At 51.2% G+C, this 21,246-nt stretch overlaps 1 protein-coding gene across 6 annotated transcripts in view; it reads left to right on the forward strand.

Annotated features, from left to right (window-relative positions):
• The window catches only part of BTBD9 (BTB domain containing 9), a 481,979-nt gene extending 461,187 nt beyond the window's left edge, over positions 1-20,792 (forward strand). For all 6 annotated transcript variants that reach the window (XM_078000050.1, XM_015136280.3, XM_028847607.2 and 3 more), the window contains 2 exons: positions 311-389; positions 17,125-20,792. In XM_078000050.1, the coding sequence (XP_077856176.1) occupies positions 311-389; positions 17,125-17,322 (277 nt within the window). In that variant the 3' untranslated portion in view covers positions 17,323-20,792. The remainder of the gene's footprint in view (positions 1-310; positions 390-17,124) is intronic.
• Positions 20,793-21,246: the final 454 nt, after the last annotated feature.

Raw genomic sequence — 21,246 nt, forward strand, 5'->3', positions numbered from 1 at the left:
GTCCACACTCTTGTCTTAATGAGCCTGGTCTGCACTTTGTGCTTGTTTATGGAGGGCTTGTAAGAACCCTAAGTGACCTTCACAGATGGGGAGGAGTGCCTTCTGTGATGGGGTTGTAAGCGTCTGAATAGGGACACTGTGTATGTCCCGCCTCTCTCAGCCATACATTAAGTGCAGCCCTGCCCCCAGCCCCTCCTACAGTGCAAGTCTCCGAGGACAGGAAGCCCTCCCTCAGTGGACATGACTTCATCAGCCACACTGTCAGTTAACTGCACCGTCTAACCAGGCAAATGGTTGTTTCCTCTCCCAGGTCCTGGCAGTCAGTGAGTTTTGAAAGGCAGCCTGCCTCCTTCATCCGTATCGTTGGGACACACAACACAGCAAATGAGGTAAGGGTCTCTTTTCATGAGAGGTGCCATGAGATTTCCTGATATACAGGTAAATGCTACCTCCTGAGTTAAGTGGAATTGTTTGTTCTGCCTGCTAATGGCCTGTTGTTCAGACAGCTTGGTAAGGAGAAAGTCCTGGAATTGCACAGTGGGGATATCATTATCATTTTTTCATATCTCTTCACTGGCAAATGAAAGCCAGCTCCTATTGCTTTGCTAATTCCTACAGCTCTCTGTGGAATCGGCCAACCACAGACGCCTTGAGAGGTCAAACACCTCATCCCTTGTCTCTGAGTCCTCAGCCCTCCCAAATGACAGCAATTGTGTGAGGTTCCTTGCCCCTCTGAGCATGGTGTCTAGCAGGCGGCCGTGCTGCTGACCTGTCACTCCCTTGCTGTTTCATCGCCACACTGTGTCAAGCGTGTACCTCCAAAGAACCGCTGGTTTAAGAGAGGCAGCAGAGGGAATGATGGGTCGAAATGCAAGAGGTACATGAGAAACATAAAAGTAGTAACATTTCTGCAATTCTACTTTTCCATGATCTTTCTCAGATTTATGCAGGATTGGCTCTATGGTGTGCCACCACGACAATCGCGTGGGACCCAGTACATGAGGTTTAATGCTCTGTGGCACCATCTTGAAATGCTTAGGGTCTTTTTACCTTTGAATTGTGTTTTATAAATGAAGCTCCACAGCACAGTGGAACACACACCAGGACCTTGGAGCCTCAGCCCACACGCAATCCCGCCTCCTGCCCCTTCCCACCTTCCTGCCATGAGCTCTCAGCCACCCACTCCCTGAGCCAGGATGCCTGGGTTCTGCTTGGCCTGCCCCCCCCCTCATCTCACGCATGATCACTGCCCTCTCCACCCCCAGCAGGGGCCCTGGCACAGGGATGGACGGGACCAGAGTCTGGTGTGAGTCCTGAGCTCAAGTCACAGAATAGGGCCCTGGGTGCCCGTGAGGGGCTACACTGGCTGGGGGTGGTGGGGGGGGGCAGTCCCTGTGCCCGAGGTAGCACGTCATTAAGTAGCAAATGATAACTAGCGTGACAGCTTGAGAGAGAGAGACCCTAGATGAAAGCAGAAAGGTTTCTTTGTGCTTTTTGAACACAGGGCTCCTCGTTTCCGTCCAGCAAATGGGCCCTGTGCTCAGGATTCATGCATTGTCTTTATGGAATTAAAATTTCCCCAGAACACATCAAGGTGTTTCTGGTACTTCAAAAAGCATTTATAAATGTGAAAATATTGTGATAATTTAAATTCATTTTGGCTTTGTATTTATTTAGAATAAAAATGGTCCACATCTACAATGTGTTTCTTGCAGAGAGGAGCTTGTAAACAGAAACCTGGAACTTTTCCTCTTGCCTCTTTATTTCAAAACAAACCTGAAAACTATAAAAGTAAACCAACTGATGTTTTCTAAAGAAAAATTGGAGAATTATAAACACCAGGTCATAAACAATTGAAATTTTTACATAGTAACATATTGAAATCGAATGAACTATGTTTCATTTGCAGTTCTTGCTTTTTATACAGTGCATCCCCCCCAAAATTTTAGACTGGTTTTTTTCTTTAATTCCTAAATGGAACTCTGAAATTTTGTATTACAACAGAAGGAATTCTCAAGTCAGAAAAGGCTAAGAAGCAGCAAGGCGAGTCTGCTCAGAGCCTTCTTCTAGGGCTGCCTCGGTCCCAAACCTGTTTCCTCAGTGACCAAGGAAGAAGAAAAGCATCTTGGACATTTTTTTTTCAAAGCTATTCTAGATGACGAATGATTTCCCATTACAGAGCTCTGAAGTTGGAGTGTAAGACCTCTCTTTCATGATGAGTCTCCCAAAAATATCTGTGCAAGGGGCCCCGACCACTTTGGTGGAGATTGGACCAGCCATTTTAAATGGGTTGGATAGTAGGTCACTAGTTAACTTGTAATCCATCCCATTTGGCTAGTGAATAACTTGCTCAGTTGTCTTTTTGAATCAGTTATTGATCAGGGGGAAAAAAGCCTCAAAGTAGTGTTGCCAACTGGGAAACTTTTTTTTTTTAAAGACAGAATCTCACTCTGTCACCCAGGCTGGAGTACAGTGGCGCAATCTCAGCTCACTGCAACCTCTGCCCCTGCATTCAAGTGATTCCCTTGCCTCAGTCTCCCAAGTAGCTGGGATTACAGGTGCCTGCCACCACACCCATCCAATTTTTGTATTTTTTTTTTTTTGGTAGAGACAGGTTTTACCATGTTGGCCAGGCTGGTCTCGAACTCCTGACCTCAGGTGATCCACCCGCCTCAGCCTCCCAAAGTGTTAGGATTACAGGCATGAGCCAGCCACCATGCTGGGCCAGGAAACATCTTAAGTCATAAAATACATAATGAACAGGATCTCATTCTCAGAGCACACAAAAAGGCACAATAAGCCAGGTGCGTTGGCTCACACCTGTAATCCCAGCACTTTGAGAGGCTGAGGCCACAGGTTCGCTTGAGCCCAGGAGTTCAAGACCAACTTGGGTAACATAGTGAGACCTTGTCTCTACTTTAAAAAAAAAAAAAAAAAGGCCAGGCGTGGTGGCTCACACCTGTAATCCCAGCACTTTTGAAGGCCAAGGCAGGTGGATCACTTGAGGCCAGAAGTTCGAGACCAGCCCAGCTAACATGGTAAACCCCATCTCTGCTTAAAATACAAAAATTAGCCGGACATGGTGGGACATGCCTGTAATCCCAGCTACATGGGAGGCTGAGGCAAGAGGATCGCTTGAACCCAGGAGGCCGAGGTTGCAGTGAGCCAAGATCGTGCCACTGTACTCCAGACTCAGCAACAGAACGAGGCTCCATCTCAAAAAAAAAAAAGCAAGAAAAAAAGAAAACCAATTAGCAGGCACAGTGGTATGCACCTACATGTAGTCCCAGTTACCCAGGAAGCTGAGGCTGGAGGATGGCTTGAGCCCAGGAGTTCAAGGCTGCAGTGAGCTATGATTATACCACTGCATTCCAGCCCTGGGCAACAGAGTGAGACCCTGACTCAAAAAACAAAAAATGTACAATAAAGCTGAACTTTACTGGGCATCAAGAATATAGCAAACCTCAGAGAATGCTCTTTACTGCAGCATACTGGGTTCTGGGACATTCTTTGAAAAAAGTCTTAACAGAGAACAGTGGAAATGTGTGTAAGCCAGTATGGCAAAGTTCAGAGGCATGAGGGACAGGGGTCACATCAGGGAAGGAGGATGACTTGGGCTGGTCAGGCAGGATTCCTGGGAGAGACGGCTCTAGAGGACATGACCGCATGGACGCGAGCACTTCATGGAGCTGGGGAAGGCGGCAGCATAGGACAGGAGGCTGGAGATGAGTGTGCGGCACCATCCTGATTCACAGTCCCATGGGAGCCAGAACTGTGCCATCAGAAACAGGGGTCAGGGCACCTCCCTCACTACGGAGCGTGGCCTGGAGGGCAGAGGATGCAGGGTTTCCTCCGTCTGTCCCTACTTATTTGCTAAGTAACATCAGCAGCTGTCTCGGCTGGCTATTCCACTGGCTAAAGTAGCACATTGATTTCTCACAGTCCCGGAGGCTGGGAGTCTGAGGTGAGGGTGCCAGCAGGCTCTGGTTCTTGGTGAGGGCCGTCTTCTGGGTTCTGTCCTCACACGGCCTTCTTTGGTGTGTGCACTTCCACGAGAGAGGGAGAGAGGGCGCAGGCACAAGCGCTCAGTCTCTTTTCCTATAAGGACACCAATCCCATCATGGGGGCTCCACCCTCATGACCTCTGCTGAACCTGATCACTTCCCAAAGGCCCCACTTCCATCCCATTCCATTAGGGGTCAGGACTTCCACAGAGGAATTTGGGAGGGACACAAGCATCAGTCCATAACAGTGGCCTTCGTTTTATTCAGAGCCAGAGAAACACTGTGTCCCTTTAGCTACTCCGTGTTTGTGAACCCAGAGACTTTGTGCTAGCTTCAAAGACTATCGATGGAGTTGGTCTATGGCGTGGAAAGGTCTGTCTGTGTACGTACGATACAGGGAAATCTGGGTGAACAAACACTGCCGAATGGCGCAGGTAGGCCTGTCTTCTGCAGGTGCTTCCCCATCGAGAGAGGGGCAGGCAGAGCAGGGACTGGTAGGGAAGCGCAGCATGGAGGCTCCTGTGAAGAGCATTCAAGAGAAGACGGTGGCTGGGCAGTTCGGCAGAAGGCGGGAAGTGGCCTGGACAGTGTGTAAGTAGCAGCTAGCAGAGCGGCCGGCTGTTTAGAGAGACCTGAAGTCGTTTTGGGGGGCAGGAGCCCAGTGAGTTGGGCTCTGCACAGTGACCATGGAAACTGCCCCGAACTCCAAACGCCCGGACGGCTGCTGGAATAGGAGAAGGCAGACAGCAGGCAGTGCGTGGAAGCAGGCCCCCCGGGCTGGCCTGTCTGAGCTAAGGCGGACTGGGATTTCTTGCCCGCTGTAGGTGTGTATCTGTCTTGCTCCAGTCGGCCAGGCCTTCCTGCATCCAAACGCTCAGCCTCCGTCTGCTGCATGCTAATTTTCCCCGCTTCCCTCCGATCCGTCCAGCTCTCAGGCGACCATGGCCTCGGTAGTCTGTGAGTTTAGATTTCTTGATCACCTGCTCTGGCACGCTTCTGATTTTCTGTGGCATTCCGTCCCTCTCCTCTGGGAAGTGCACGTCTGCTACTGGCATCTGTCTCTCATCTTCCTTTGTGAGCACTGCAGCAACGAATTCATTTAATTTTTTAGCTACGTTTACAACTTCTGTCAATAAATTCCCCCAGTGCTTACCGCTTAAAGACTCCAGCACTTCCTTCTGTGACCCCCGTTCCTTGTGTACTCAGCATCATCCTTATCATTTATCTTAACTCCTCAGAGCACTCCACTTTCACTCCCCCAGTGTGTGCCTCTGTCGTCCTCTGCTGCCTGCTCGCCTGGCTCTGGACGCTCCCCTGTGCTTGGCCCAGTGCTCACGCCTGTCTCTTCTTCACCCTCGAACGCTTCCCCCCACTCTTTTGTCTTCCTCCCATGCTCAGCACTAGATGGCAGACGATGTTGGTGTGTCTTTCAGCACATCCACCCTCCGCTTCCATTGTTTCCACGCACCTGATTCTCCCTACTGCCTGTGGCCAAGGAGGTCCTTCTCGACCATTTCCTCCGTCACTTTATGGTGGTCTCCGGTGCCAGCTTAGCAAGCTCTTGGTCATTCCTGTGTGGTTGCCCACCTGCCTTCAATGCTAATCAACTCTGAGCCACTGGGGAGACAGACGCTGCTCCTCTTCTAAGTCTCCTGTGTCTAAAATAAACTGGACCTTGTCAACAACATTACAAACATCGAGGGACTCTTTAGTTTCAGCCCCCAAAACTGTGCTCAGAACCGCACTGGTTCTGATGTGCGGGGTCTCCAGCAACTCTTCCATTTCATGTTATTAATTATCTGAGCAAATAACAAAGGCACATACCTACCTCCTTAAAGAAACCCAGCTGGGAGTAAATAAGATCAAGTCTATGCACCCATGAAAATCAGTCAGTGGTATTCAAGAAATAGAAGTTATGCCTGTTTCTTTTTATGGCTTTTATGAAAACGTGGGTTTGAAAGTTCTGGAGTGATTTTTTTCTCCGTACGCAGGGAGCTCAGGGGCCCACAAGCAGTCTTGAGGGTTAAAAAGGACTGTAGGGAAAGGAAACTCTGCAAGGTGTTCGGAAAGACAGGGCTTCTGCTCACAAGAACCTACATGAAAGCTTTTACCAAGTCAATAACAGAAACTGAGGATGGTATTGACAGGCTTTAGGCAGCTCTCAGGTTCCATTTTACCTACTGAATTTATATAGTGAGGAGGGAGGCTGTGTTAGATTCATCTTTGTATCCCTGGCACCTAGCATGGTGCCTGGCACATGTAAGCACAGAGGACCTGTTAGCTGAATGAATGGGTGAGTGATCTGATCTGTACACCCGTCTCTCCCTCTCCCAGTCAATCAAAGAAAGCAATAAAGGAAAAGATGTAATAAACCAACTTTTCATTATCGAGAGGCCGTGGCATTCCAAGACAGAGTTTCTGTAGTCATATGGAGGATTTTCTTAAACCAGAAACATTTGTAAATGGAAAAGTATGTGCACCAGATATCTCAGCATCTCCTAGCTTAGGACCCTTATAATAATAATCATTAGTATTAATTACAATAATAGTAGCTAGTATTTGCTGAGCACTTACTGTGTGCCAGGTTCTCTTCCAGCCCTTTATTACATGATTTAATCCTCATATATGAAGTAGGTTCCACTCACCCTCATTTTAAAGATGAGGAAACTCAATACTAAGTGTTGGCAAAATTGTGGAGAAGTGGGCAGTTCTCCTCCGGTGCTGTGGGCGGATGGACTGACCCTGTCACTCTGGAGAAGAGTCTGGCGTTTTGTCCTAAAGGAGCGTGTGCACACATTCACCCATTGGCTGAGCGTTCACTTCCATTCCTATGTGTATCCTCCGACAAAGCTCTTGTACCAGGTTAGGAGGCAAGAGTGAGGATGCTTTCACCGCAGCCTTGTTCATTCTGAACCCAACGGGACACCACGTCCATCCACAGAGGATGGATGAGCAAAGCACAGCATCTCATACAATGTAGGTGGATGAACATAACAGCGTGTTGAAGGACAGAAGCCAGACACCAAAGAATATGTATGTATACTAGGATTACATTCATGGAAACTTCCAAAGCAGGCAAAGTTTAACTATAACATTCATGCATACACAAGTGATAAAACTGCTAAGAAAAAGAAGGCAAGGGGATGAATCTTATCTGAGCCAGAATTGGGGTTTCCTCAGTGAGGGGGAGGCACCACTGTTTCTTGCCCCACATGGTATTTTTATGGGAAAACTATGCCTTATAGCATACAGTTTTGGCAGTAAAAAGTTTGGTTTTAAGCAAAGAGGCAACTGAGGCTGAAGACATTAACTAATTTGTACGAGATCACCCCAGTCTTGAGTGGCAGAATCAGAATGTGAATCCAGGCAGTCTGGCGGCAACATCGAGGCCCCTGCGTCTCCCACAAAGGCATAATAGATGGCAAGGTGCAAAATGAGCCCAGCTGCACCCCGGCTCAGAACTCTATGAGTCAAGCATTGATAAGCAGGTGGCTCTGAGCATGCTGTGTGCACCAGTTTGTGCTAGATCTTGGGGAGAAACTGAGGCAGGACCCTTCCTTAAGGGGATGGCAGCTGCACCACTTGATAGAAAGGAATCCCCTTAAAAAGCCCCTCCACTCTGGGTGAGGTTTCCAATGGCTCTACCTGATTGATGGTGGAGACATCAGTGAATGAAAACAGCAGCCAGCCCTGAAGGAGGAGGGTGAGTTCTGATCTGTAAAATGGATCTAGTGATCCTGGCCCTTGGAGTTTGGGAGCCATGAATGAGTTTATGTCTTATAAATATAAGGACCTGGGAGGGTGGGAGGTTGCAGACCACTCTGCATGCTGCCGCTCCTTATCCAGGGAGAGTGATCAGCCCATGAGCGTGTCAGAGGAGCATCTGCAGGAGCCGACAGCAGGACAGAAAGTCTGCAAGTGGCTGCTTGAGCTGCCCTCCAGGACCACTCAGCTCAGGGCCTAGAGCGAGGCAAAATTTATTTACGGGCTTCGGCCAGGCCAGTGAGTGGCTCTGGGCTCCCATGCCACCCGTTCCCATAGCAACATGGGGCTCTAGTGGAAAAAAAACAAAACAAGGAAATAGACTCTTAAAAAAAAGAAAGAAATGCTCCTTCCTGGCATGGTGATAATTATTTCCCAGGTCCCCCGCCCAGGTCTGATTCCACTCTCTCTGGCTCCCCGAGGACTTCCTCTGCAGCATCCTCCAGAGGACCATCATCTCAGCCCAGAAGCACTTCAAAGCAGTCACATGCTGGCTGCAGGGCCTGAACTCCCAGTGGGCCAGCAGCAGCATGAAGCAGACGTCCCAGTGGCAGAGCGCAGAGAGAGCAAATGGAGAAGCAGGCCCCTCCCAACAAAAGCTCCTGGTCTGCAGAGAGCACCAGTTCCAGCCTTCAGACTCCACTTCTGTGCGGGAGAGCACCTGGCCCTCCAGGGGCTTCATGTCCCAGCAACTGGAAATGGATGCCCACAAAGAAAACCTGCTTGGGAATAGAAATAATGGAAACAAACTTAGGTTTCAGATGGCAGCACAGAGGCCCTGTATGATGTATGCCAGGTACTGGGCCAGAGAGGAGGCAGTGCAGGGACAGCCGGGACAGTCAGGCCCAGCGGGTAGCCGGGCACCTGTGAATCTGCATAATAGTCCTAGCAGGAGGCTCTGACTGGGTCCCCACCACACTGCAGTTCTTGGGAGCAGAGACTGTGCTGTGGCATCTTTGTGTCCTCAGCACCCAGCCCAGTGCCTAGCACACGGTAACCCCTCCATACATCAGACCACGGGCCAGAGCCCTGGTGCAGGATTCCAAGGGGAATGAGCTCTCAGAATCACTGTGACAGCCTGAAGCCAGATCAAAGAGTAACTGAAGACGGCACCAAGGCTGTGACTGCCGTGCCCTGGAGAATGGCAGAGCTCTGATGGGTGTAAGAGACTGTGGAAGCATTCGGTTGCACAGAAATATAGGCTAGAGGAGAGGCAGTGAAAGCTGAGCCATCCAAACAAAAACTTGGATTTAAGGATTATACCTGCAGATAATGATCAAAGCCAGGTGCCTCAGAAGAGCCAGGCTAAGAAGAAAGGGGCTCAGAGGCTCTAGAAGCTGGCTCCACGAAGCAGCACTGGGCAGGCAGGGAGGCGGAGGATGCACTGAGGAGGGCGAGCAGTGAGTGGAAGGAAGGGAGAGGGCCTCGGCACTGGTGCCAGCTTCACCTCCAGCCAGCTGTGTGGCCCCAGTGTCATTTCACCTCCCTGCCTCTCAGGACACTTCCTTTGAAATGAGGAGAGTAAACTAGATCTTAAGGCTTCCTTCCCAGTAACACAGGAAAAAAGGCAGAAAAATATTTAGTTTGTTTCATAATTATAAAAGAAGACCTTTTGTGGGCCTCTTTATGTTTAAATGTTTGTTATGAAAGATTTTATTGGAAAAAAGAGAGGAAAAGCAGGACAACATTGAGCACATGTGGTTGTTTCAGACCCTGCGCAATCCTTAGACCTGTCGTACTGGAGCAGCAATAATTCTCCATCCTCAATTGGCCTGGGAGAAAGTGCCCCCTGGGCAGATGAGTACCCAGGAGCCTCCCAGCAGTGAGACGCATGAAAACCGCAGCTTGTGAGGGTCCCAGGGGTGATGCTGGAAGCCTCCACGCAGCTGGAGCCCTTTGAGACAGAAGGTACATGAGGAGCCTGGTCACACAGTGAAGAACCGCCCAGGCAGCTGGGGACGCATGGGCCAGCCCTGTGGGGAGAGCAGGGCCATGGCCAGGCTCTCTTGGTGCCTGTCCAGTGTGGGAAGGGGGCCCTGGTGAGGCCAAATCTACCAGGTGGGGAGATTCAGGCATCCCAGAAGCCTGCAAACAAGAACACTTCCCTTTTTTTGTTTCTTAGTTTAAAAAAAAAAAAAATAACCGAAAGATACCTCTACCACTGTGTGGCCGAATCCACTGAGACAAGAGTAACTCTCTCCCTGGAACTCTGGGGTGTACACACGTAAAAAACAGGGCAGGAATTCCAGGGCTGCCTAGAATTAGTTGTATGGATCGGAAGGGCTCTTCTTCCAGAACCTTCCAAGCATCAGCATTCCAGTTATCTGTGGGTATCCTGGCCTATGTGAATATGAGAAAAGGATGTTGTAAAGTTTTTTAAAGAAGTTGTTGCACTGTCACCCAGAAACTTACTTCTATACCTAGTAGGGATAAGTACTGGTGCAAAAATATTTGGGTATCCTATCACCCTAAGCAATACTGAAAATTTGTTGCTCACAATTTGGAAATGTCTCCCTATGAAGTAATTCCTGGTTTTGTTTTTTGTTGTGTGTGTGTGTTTGTTTGTGAGACTCTGGCTGGAGTGCAGCGGTATGATCTCGGCTTACTACAACCTCCGCCTTCCACATTCAAGCAATTCTCCTGCCTTAGCCTCCCAAGCAGCCAGGATTACAGGCGTGCACCACCACACCTGATTACTTTTTATATTTTTAGTAGAGACGGGGTTTTGACATGTTGGCCAGGCTGGTCTCGAACTGTTGACCTCAAGTGATCCATCTCCCTCAGCCTCCCAAAGTGCTGTGATTACAAGGTGTGAGCCACCGCGCCTGGCCCCTATGAAATGATTCCTTAACTGAAAACAATGTGTTGGGCTCTTCAGATGCACATAAAAAACCATGGTTTATAAAAAGGGATATTTTTTTGGAGGCACTCGTCTTCATTTTTAAAGGAACAAAAACAAAACATCTCCGAGGTCTGTAGATGGGCTGTTAACTTCTGCTCTGCGGCGAGCATGACAGAGGTGTTAATGCTGACCATCGTCAGGATCTGTTATGTCACTGAGCGCTGGGTGGGCGTGTGATGCCACCACACCAGCCACTGTGAAAGGGAAATAGGGGATCTTTAGGGGAGCGCAAGTTAGAAGCCATGGCTTTGCATCTGACTTGTGGACAGACATCATTAGGTAGGTGTCTGTTTTATAAAGATTTGTCAGCTTGCCTTTGTAAGTTGAAAGCTTGGATCCGAAATCCTGTTTGCATTGGTTGGCATGAAAGCAGTCTGTGGAAATTACTCAGGAGGAACCAGGAAAGCAAGGCAGAGTCATTGATCAACATTTATTAAATTTCCCCAATTTCTGCCGCAGTTCACAGCGGACCCTTAGGCCAACTTGGGAAAACTAGCAAAGGCTTCTGCTTTTAAAAACCTTGAAAATGTGTCAAGCAAATAGTGCTTAGGGAATCCCTCTAATGAGAGGCAGCAGCCACCAGCCAGCTGAGGAATTAGCCTGGTCACCAAGAAGGGGCTAGCACATTTGTGTACATCCTGTCCCGGGTTCATGGAGAAAAGAACACCCAGGCTCTCTCCAGTGTGTTGTGAATTACGGCTCCCAGAGAGGCAAGGCAAAGTGATCATAAACAGCAGCTACAGAAAAGGACACGCGATTGTGACTGGGGCTGTGTCGGATTCATACACACGACCACATTCCAAATTAGCCGGCTTCCCTCGGGGGAGAGATCCAGAGGCCATTGAAGACGGTTCAGCGAAGGTGCCCCTTTGCGAGCAGCGGCAATCAAACAGGCTAATGGGATACATGATTGCTGAAAAGGGGAAGGGAGAATGATGCGGCGGCCGGAGTAATGGTTTTGCATAAATCATAGTGCGGCTCTGCCCAGTATGCCTCAGCCACTTTTGGTCACATCCTTTCCAAGAGGTATTGCAGTCTTGGGAAAGGTTGGAGAAAAGAAATTGAATCACATGAGCTTCTGAGCAAAGAGAGACTCAGAGCAAAGAGAGACTCAGAACTTGGCTGTTCCACCTCGAGGGAGGCCCAAAGGTGCCTGGTGGAAAGAAGTGGGCTGAGGAGCTTGGGGTTACGGTGGGATGGAGGGAGCCACTTGCCCAGTATTTCCAGATTTCCCTCCACCGTGGCAGTGATGACTTCCTCCAAGCTGCCATCACCCTCCTCCAGCTCCTGTGTATAAAAAGCACTGCCGCCTCCCTTCCCTCACACTCCTCTCCAAGGGCCGGAGGCAGCTTCACGCCCAGCCCCAGCAGCGTGGCCACCAGTGAAGGTGCCAGTTTCCCCACAACAGGCTTGCTGTTCACTACTGCTCCCAAGAACAGAATTGGGACCACCCACAGACCCCCCCCCCCAAATGCCCATTTGCATTGCATGCAAATCTGAGGATTTCTGGGGTCCCAGGAGAAGTAACCCCAGCCTCGTACACGTTGATGGGCATCTGAGTGGTCTAGGAGCTGGCTGGGGGTTGGCTTACACAGTTGCCACATTTGGCTGAAGGCTGCTAGGCTTAAACCATCGACAGAGATGACTGAGCCAGGCACTGCTCCATAGAGGGGTGACCAGAGTGAATTGCAGACAGGCTGCCAGGAGTGAGGTGCCAGGGCCCAGATCTTTATGTGGAAATCTTCTCGTTCCCTTTGCCTCCCAACCCCTCAGGACCTCACCTGTGCACACCTTCCTGTCTGCAGCCTGCCCTGACCTCTCTTCCAGGCAGAATCAGTTTCTCCCTCGCCTCTGATGTATGGAATGTTACTGACCCCATGCTGGTAGAATTGTTTGTGTGAGGCAGGCATGTTGATACAGTGGAAAGGTCCAGGCTTAAGGGATGCACAGCCCTGAGGTTCATTCCCAGCCTGCCCACTCGCTATTTGCAGAAGAGTGAACACAGGTCCCAGCACAGAGGTGCCTCTGCCCCCATCTGCCCGAGAGGTCCTGAGGGCAGGGGCCGCACTGTGGGCGCACCTGCTGGAGTCTGCACTCAGTGAAATCATCGCAGGGAAAGGGTCTGTGAGAGTCCTTGGCATGAGTGCAGGTCTGCGCTGCTGTGCCGGGAGCCCTGGACCTGCTGCTGGCCACCTTCTGTAGCACCACAGTATGCCCGTCCCCGTCCCTTCCAGGGAACCCCGACAGTCACTGTGGGGCCCTTTTCTTTTCTTTATCAATCTCATCTAGTCTGTTACCAGATTCTGTTCTTTCTTAATTTGAAAATGATTCCTTCCTATTGCTTCCAAATTGCTAAATCAGGGGATTCCAAGGTTTAAAGGTTTGTTGTCATCTAGTTTTTTAAAATACTTGTTATTTGAATTTGTCGCCACAAACGTATATTCCTTTTTAAATAACTTTTTTAGTTTAAGAAAGATTCGTTTTTAAAGAGTCTCCTAGGCTGGGCGTGGTAGTTCACACCTGTAATCCCAGCACTTTGGGAGGCCGACGTGGGCGGATCACAAGGTCAAGAAATCGAAACTATCCTGGCCAACATGGTGAAACCCCGTCTCTACTAAAAATACAAAAATTAGCTGGGTGTGGTGGCAGATGCCTGGAGTCCCAGCTACTTAGGAGGCTGAGGCAGGAGAATCACTTGAACCTGGGAGGCGGAGGTTGCAGTGAGCTGAGATAGCGCCCCTGCATCCTAGCCTGGCGACAGAGCGAGACTCTGTCTCATAAATAAATAAATAGTCTCCTTTGTCCAAGAGTATCAGGATCCCTGCCCAGCTCCAGGCCAGGCCCTCACCCTATCCCATTGGGTGTGGCCCCTGCTCCCACCCTTCCAACCCACACCCTGCTGCTCCCAGGCCCTCCTTGCTCTGTCGCCACGAGAACCTGTGTAGTTCTTCCTGTTTTCCTTCCACACCAAGTCCCCCCTTCTCCATCCTCTCTAGCTTGGCTGCCTCTTCCTTCCAGACTCACCTCAGATGTCTCCTCCCCCAGGAAGCCTTCCCTGACTCCCTACCTGGCTGGGTCCCACTCCTCTATGCCCCTGGGGCTCCTTCTCCCTGGCTTATGTGACTGCTGGCCTCACTGGACTGTACACCCTCTGAGGGCAGCTGGGACCTCGCCCAGTCAGGCACGTAGGAGGTGCTTCATGCTTGTGGTATGTGTGTACCTCCTGACCCTGCTTACGCGTGCAGCGTCATCCTCTGGCCGTGTCTGCTGCATATGTGACGCTCATCCTGTGCTCTGTTTGTGTGCAGAGGCTGTTCCCTCCCCACCTGTCACCTATAGCTTGCCCACTCCCACCCATGGCATGCTCTGCCTCTTCACCCGCCTATCCATTTGTAAAAACACTCTTTTTTCACTTAGAATCTTCGCCACACAGTTTGTGATATAATACAGTTAACTCCTGCCTGTGTATTGCCTTTGAATCTGGCAGCACCTGCGTGGCCTCATGGAGATGCTCAGGGAGACTGCACTTGCACTTCATTTAGTTGGGATTCTGGGGCCACAGACTGGGACGCAGCTCTGAGATGGCCCCAGTTACTTGCAGAGCCACAGGGAGCTCAGTCAGGCAATTAAGGCCTAGGGCTTCCAGGGGCTTCTAGAGTCCCCTAACTTGATGGCAGAGCCTGCTGTGAGCTCAGTGGCATCAGGGAGAGAGACAGTTAGGAGTTCTTTAGGAGAAATATCCATAGGAAAACACAGCAACAGTTGAGATTGGCTGTCAGTCTTGTTAGGTGTGTTGGGAGTAACAGCCATTTGCATTATTAACTGAAAACAAATTGGCTAATGGGCTAAACACAGTTGTGCCCTTACCACTGCCCAAGTTAGACAAGAGATAAATGCAGCTGGAAATGAGAAGTAGAGTGAGAAGCAGGGCACCGACAGGTCGGGTCGTGGAATGTCTATCACATGCTCACCACAGACAGCATCTCTTCCCAGGCTCTTACCAGCACAGTGCGGAGCAGAGACCCGCCCTGATCCCTCCTCCGGTGGGAGGCCGGCTCTGAAGAGCAAGCTGGAACACTAGGCCACTCTGAGGTCTTTTTTAACTTTATTTCTCAATCCAGGGTTTTTATCGATTTGTTTATTCTTGTGCAAGAACCCGAGTCGGTAGAAGGACGACTAAGTCTTGGTCTTGGAGTCAGATCGGAGCTGACAGATGAGTAGAAGGAGGCAGGCAGCGGGGTGGGCCACGGAGCAGGAGGCACCCTGAAGGCGTGCGGGCCGGGGGAGGGGGGAAGAGCTGGCCTGGAAATTAACAGGACTGTAGAGAACCTTGCAAGAGCAAAAGGAGAGAAAAACCATTCAATGCCAGAGGAGCGAGCTTGAGGAAAGGTAATAAGGAGTAGGACAAATGTAAGTCAATTCTAGGATTAGTGTCAGCCTGAGGCTCTGGGGAGCGGCCTCCAGAGATACTGACGGAGCAGGGAGAGCAGGGATTACACAAATAACCGATTAAAGAACATGATGGGGCAGGATAAAGAGCTCCTGTGTCAGCAGGGGGAAGGAGCAGTAAAACGCAGCCTGTCCTGAAAAGTCCTGTGCGTGGGCGTGGGAACAGAATATGGCTCTGGGTCATACTGCAAAAGAGAACGGCGTATTTGCTGGGTTACGAGAAGCTTTAGTGGGGGGTGTGTTGAGGACCAGGACTGCACTCTCAGGGTGTGCCCTGGACCTGCAGAGCCTGACCTCACCTATCCCTGGGCGTGGAAGGAGAAGCACTCATAAGGCAAGTGATTCACGAGTGGCCAACATGCCCAGGGCGGTGTTGTTACTGAAAAACTGCAAGAATGTGCAGCTGATGGAGGAGTGGATTAATGGTTGTTACCTAGAGGATGATTCCCAGATTCATACGGCCTAGCCCAGGGCAGAGCTGATGGCCCAAGTAGTGTTCAGATCTCCACATAAGGCCTTCCCTAGGACCTAGACCCTCCGGTTGCTGACTGGTAAGCCCTGCAGATGGACCCACAGAAGGAGATTTTATAAAAAAGGAAGGAAAGAAAGGAAAAGGAGGGAGACATCGGCTAAGTAGGGGCAGCTGCAGCCGTGAGGCAGTGAGGGCTCTGCGGGAGGCAAGGACCGGGTCTGAGACCCTGCCCGGTAAGGAGAGAAATCAGCTCCCTCTAAAAGAAAATGGTAGCTTCCAAAACAGAGTGGACACACCAGGAAGACACGGTCTCAGTGTTCACATGAGGAAATGTGAAATGTAAAACAGTGGTCAGTAAATGAATTGAAGTGGAAATATGGAAAAGATAGTGATGCAGGGAGGTAAGCATGGAATTTATATTTTCAATATAATTCTGCAGTTGATACTACATTTGTCTCTGTGAACTTGATTCCATGGTAGAAGGGCGTGTGTATGCGTGTGCACACATGCTCGTGCTGTGGCAACGAGAGCCCCCATCCCGCCCTTCTCTCCTGCACCCCTCAGCTCACACATGCACGTCAGGTCCCCCCTGAAGCACACTGTCTACTCTCCAGGTCAGGGCCGTGGCTCACCCTTGCTTGCGGGGCGCTGAGCTCAGTGCTGTGCCCTGTCTGCACGGTGCTGGCCCGGTGTTGGCACAGAGTTCATGGTGCTTCCAGGCTGACCTGCTGTCAGGTACGCAAACTTCTCTCAGCTCCTAGAGGGTGACTGTCGGCCAGGTGGCTGGTTGCTACACATTGGGGGTGTTTGTTCCAGGCTGGCTTGAGCCATATGAGGTTGAAGTCCACTCCCCAGCACAGCTGCCTTGGCAGGGTCTGTGCTCAACCATTGCAGGACCAGGGAGAATTATGCATCAGGAACCAACTCAGGACAGGACACTGTCCCACTGCAGGGCACGCTCACACACCTTCACACGCATTCAGACTAGGGCCCTGCAGACGCACCCATGAACCTCATGTGCACGGCTTCGGGACACGGGAGAAAACCAGAGTATCCAGAGACAGCCCACGCGGGCACGGGGAGAGGCGCAGACCCCACACAGGGTGGACGTTATCTACGGACCTGCTTTCCACAACCTCACAGAATTGAACCACCACCACCACCACAGTCAGCTCCTGTTGACTTATAACCCAACTGCCAAATACAAAAATTAATTAAAAAGAAAAAAACCCATTAGACAAAGGTTAGCAAAGACGGAATAATCCAGTGTGAACATTTTGTAGGAATCCATGTCATGGTGTCTGTAACTTTGGGGCCACTGGCTCATTTCCTTTCATCCTGACTGATGAAAATGTCTTTACGGCATGCTCGGTGCCATCAGGTGTCTGCGCCGGGCCGGCGTGGGCAGCGGGAAGGACTTCCTCTGACTCCCTCGTGGGAGCCCCCAAGCTGGGCAGGGCAGGATCCCGACTTGCGGCAGCTCCAGGGCCGCATGCTGACCCTTCACTCATGGGCCTTTTCCTCTTCTCTCCCAGGTGTTCCACTGTGTCCACTTTGAGTGTCCAGAGCAGCAGAGCAGCCAGAAGGAGGAAAATAGCGAGGAATCGGGGACAGGGGACACCAGTCTGGCCGGTCAGCAGCTCGACTCCCATGCCCTGCGGGCGCCCAGTGGCAGCTCACTACCCTCCAGCCCAGGCTCCAACTCACGCTCCCCCAACCGGCAGCACCAATAAAGGAGGCAGCGGGCCTGGTGTGACTGGTGGGCTTGGGCGACGGCAGGAAACGGTCTCCTCCCTGAGCAGGGGTCTCTGTTGACTGCCCCCGCCCCTGCCCCTTTCCAGCGAGGAGCTGCGAAAGCAGACACCGAACAGGTTTCCTCCCAAGGACAGAAAGGGGCTGCTTTGTTCTTCTCAATTTGTCCAAATCAGCTGGTCTCGAGGGGGAAAAAATGGGTCTTCAATCTTCATCAAGTCCACCATTAACACCCTACCTCTCTCATCTAGCCCAGGCGCAGGGAACAGGAGGGTCATAGACAGGCCCGTGTTGGATACAGAAATGGCACACACACACTCAGGCGGAGGAGAAAGCATCGGGCCTCTGCTGCCTGGAGGCGCCCTTTAGGAACGGGCTTCCTTAGAGTGCTCGTTCTGCTGGAAAACATTGCCCTGGCAACTAAATGATTTTGTTTTTCTCTTAGTTATTCTCCATTCAGTGAATCATACGTGTTCCAGATCTATTTGAAATGCTCAAGCAGCAAATCACTAGTTTTAATCCCTTTTGATGCTGTAATTTTCCTTCCTTGGTTTTGAACGGTTCAGCCTGGGGGAACAGAGGCCCATCATGCATGTCTCCTACATGAGACACGGATGTGGCTCATCCTGGCACTTGGGCCACAGAGGAAGTTCCGCAAATGCACACGAGCAAATCAACCTGTGGACACTGGAGTTAATAGTCACTCACGTGGCTGAGTTATTCACCTGTCATTCCTGACACGGATCCAGCCTTTAAGCTTGGGAGGCTGACAAGGAAATAGTTACTATGTGCGCTGCTAATTCACTATTCAGAAGTCTATGTAGATAAACATATACCGAGTTCTGGCATGGCCAGACCTGCCGGGGACTGCCATGGCTTAGCCGCCCCTCCAGTTGTGTTTAGTGGAGCATTGGAGAGGCAGCCACCTGCCCATCAGCGTCGGGAATGCAGATCTGGGACTCCGTGCTTCCCCCACCCCGCAGTACTCAACTGGGGATTGAAAAATAGCAGTTCTAAGAAGCTTTTCTCCTAATCCTCATCGAAAGGACCTCATTTGATGATGGTGGTTTGATCTGGCTCCGTCTCTTACTTAGTGATTTCCATTCCAGTGCTGCCTGCCCTGGGTAACTGCACACATCATTGCCTGCGCCTCTGCTGTCCCCAGAGCTCCGGCCTCTGTCGCCATCAGCATCAGCCTGGGAGTCTCCCCAGGACGGCATGGCACATGGGCAGCACCGCGGTCCCTGGGTCCTTGGCGCCAACCTGCAACCCTCATCAGAGGAGGGTGAGGGCGTGGGAGTTTCCTTTCAGTGTGTCAAAGACATATCAGCTGCGCTCCAAAAAGAGCCAACGGGTCAGCTGCTTCCTCCCAGTTTAACTTGGTTTTGAGTTATTTGTCCATATGGAAATAGTAGGGTAGCATCAAATTGCATGATTAAATTGGAAGACTGTCTTTCCGTGTGAACACAGGACAGCAGACATCAGAGGGCCACTGGGTCAGGGCGGACACGTTCCTGGGGAGAAGCCAGGCTCTGCCGCTCTCCGTCCTCCTCAGTGGCTCCGGCTGCAGGGCTGAGCTGCTTCCTATGCCCTCAGCTCTGCTCTCTGCCACTCCCTGTTGTGTGGGTGAGTGGAACACCCTGGGGTGCCAGGCATTTCCTAATGGGAGGAGGCTCCTGTAAGGAACAGTGGGCGCCCGCTCCCAGTGGGGGCGCTGGCTGTCAGCCCCCAGCCCCAGGCTGCCAATTAGCCAGAGAGCTCCTGCGCACTCAGCACTTCCTTCCCAGTGTGTTTTCTACCCAGATGGGGACAGAGGAGCCAGATCAGTCATATCAAGGGCAGAGTTCAAACATTTTGAAAGAACCATTCACATGCTTCCTTTTAAACATGGGCATCCCCTGTCCAGAGGCTCCTGGCCTGGAGCAGCGTGCTGCTGACCTTGGGAAGAGAGGGTGGGCTGGTGGGAGGCTGGAGGAGCTACCCAGCCCTGCATCTGCAACCCTCCAGTCCCCTGCCCGCAGAGCACGCAGAGCCCTCCTGTGCTCCGGGAACTAGATAGCAGCTTGGCAGCTCGGCCTCGCGTCGGAAAAGGAACACGCTTCAAAGCCTCGGCCCTAGACCCACATCTGCAGCTCCCTGGCCTGTGGCAATTCTTTCCTTTGGGGCATGCCCTTCCAGATCTCTGTCCTTCCTGCTTCCAGCACTTTAAAGATGCCCCTTATCATCAGATAAAGAGAAGTCAGGGGAAGATGGGGCAGCACTAACAGCGGATGTCCCTGGTGAGGACTCAGGGCAAAGTCTCATTCCCCTACAGCCGCGCTGCCAGCTCGCCTCCCCTCACTTTGCCAGGAGCCTGCCCTGGACTCTGGAAGGACACCGGGCTGGGGTCCACCTCCTTTCCCGGGCTGGAGGGGTACTGCCCTTCCCCAGGGGGCCTTCTGAATGGGGCAGGAACTCTTCTCGTGTGTTCAGCTGGGTCTGGAGGCCAAGTCAAGGTGTGTCACACCACACACCAGGGCAAGGCGCTCATCTCCAGGGAACAGGGACAGGTGAGCAGCTACCAGAAAGTCCCCAGGCAGCCTGCAGTTCCCCGGAGCCTGGCTGGTCCTGCAGAGCACTTCTCCCCTGGGCCACCTGGACCAAAGCGACCTAAAAACTTGAAGCTAAAAGCAAGTGCAGATGATGGGATGGGCTGGCACGTGGCTGGGAGGGTTCCTGGGCACCACAGAGCCCTCAGCCCAGCAGAGAGTGGAGGCTGAGTCCGTGGGAAGCGGGACTTGTGAAGGAGACATGGCCAAGCCCCTGGTCGGGGAGACAGGCTCCCCCATGCCCGGGCCAGCCCCAGAGGCAACAAGCCAACATGAGGAGGGGTGGCAGGTGAGGCTGACGGGTGGGTGCCTGTGGCCCAGGCCTATGAGGGCAATGGTCCTCAGTAACCAACGGAAAGGACACAAGGGCGTCATGGTCACCACCACCCAGGCAAAGAAATGGGAGGTGGCCAGCACCCCCACCCTTCACTTTTCATCATGATTTTTTTTTTTTTTTTTTTTTTTTTTTTGAGAGTAGAAAGGCAACTTCATTGGAGCTTTTGGGGGAAAAAGCCTTCAAAGTCACCTTCCAGCAGCTCTGGGGAGGGTCACTTGGGGTGGACTGAGAGTGTCGGGCGGGTAGGGCGTGTGCCTCACAGCAGCTGTGTCCCTGCAGCCAGCACCCGGCAGGGCAGTGTCACAGGAGCCGCTGCAAGCACTGTTGGACTTGAAGCAGCTCTGAACAGCCCCCCGCCCCCCGTCTCTCCCTCACACGTTTTGCCATTTTCTCAGTGCTTTTTCTGCTTTCATTCTTTTGATTTTAGTTAGAAGCGCGAGCCATGATGGATGTGGGACTCTTCTCAATTGCTCTTTAAATTGTCACTTTTTAAACCTTATTAAATGAAGTGTCGATTCCTGACAAATACATTAAAAGTGCTTTATTCCTAGAAGAGTTGGGAAAAGAAATTATTTTCAGCAAGGGTAGGATGTGTTTGTTAGACTGATTCCTTGGCAAAAAAGAGAAAAAAAGCTTTTGAATTGTGCAAAAAATTGCCCAGTAGTTATGCTGTCACCCCAGTTGTCAAACTGCTGTGCAGACGGCTCCAGCCCAGTCAACTTCACCTTCTTTTTAATTTAGAAGATAACAAAATTGTAATCACTTATCCTTTCCAGAGCCAAGGGGGAAAAGGAAGGTATAATCTACAATAAAAAGCGAGCGTTCTGTGTACTGAGGCCACTTGGTAATAAAGAGACAGAGCGTCCCCCTCACAGACTTCAATTAAGAACCTCCCTTTGGACAGGGAAGAAAGGTGTCAAAAGAGGAAAAGAAAATTAAATTTGCCTCCTTCCAGGAGTTTTTCCTCATTAGAGCTTGCT

This window comes from Macaca mulatta, chromosome 4, assembly GCF_049350105.2.
Source record: "Macaca mulatta isolate MMU2019108-1 chromosome 4, T2T-MMU8v2.0, whole genome shotgun sequence".
NCBI lineage: Eukaryota > Metazoa > Chordata > Mammalia > Primates > Cercopithecidae > Macaca > Macaca mulatta.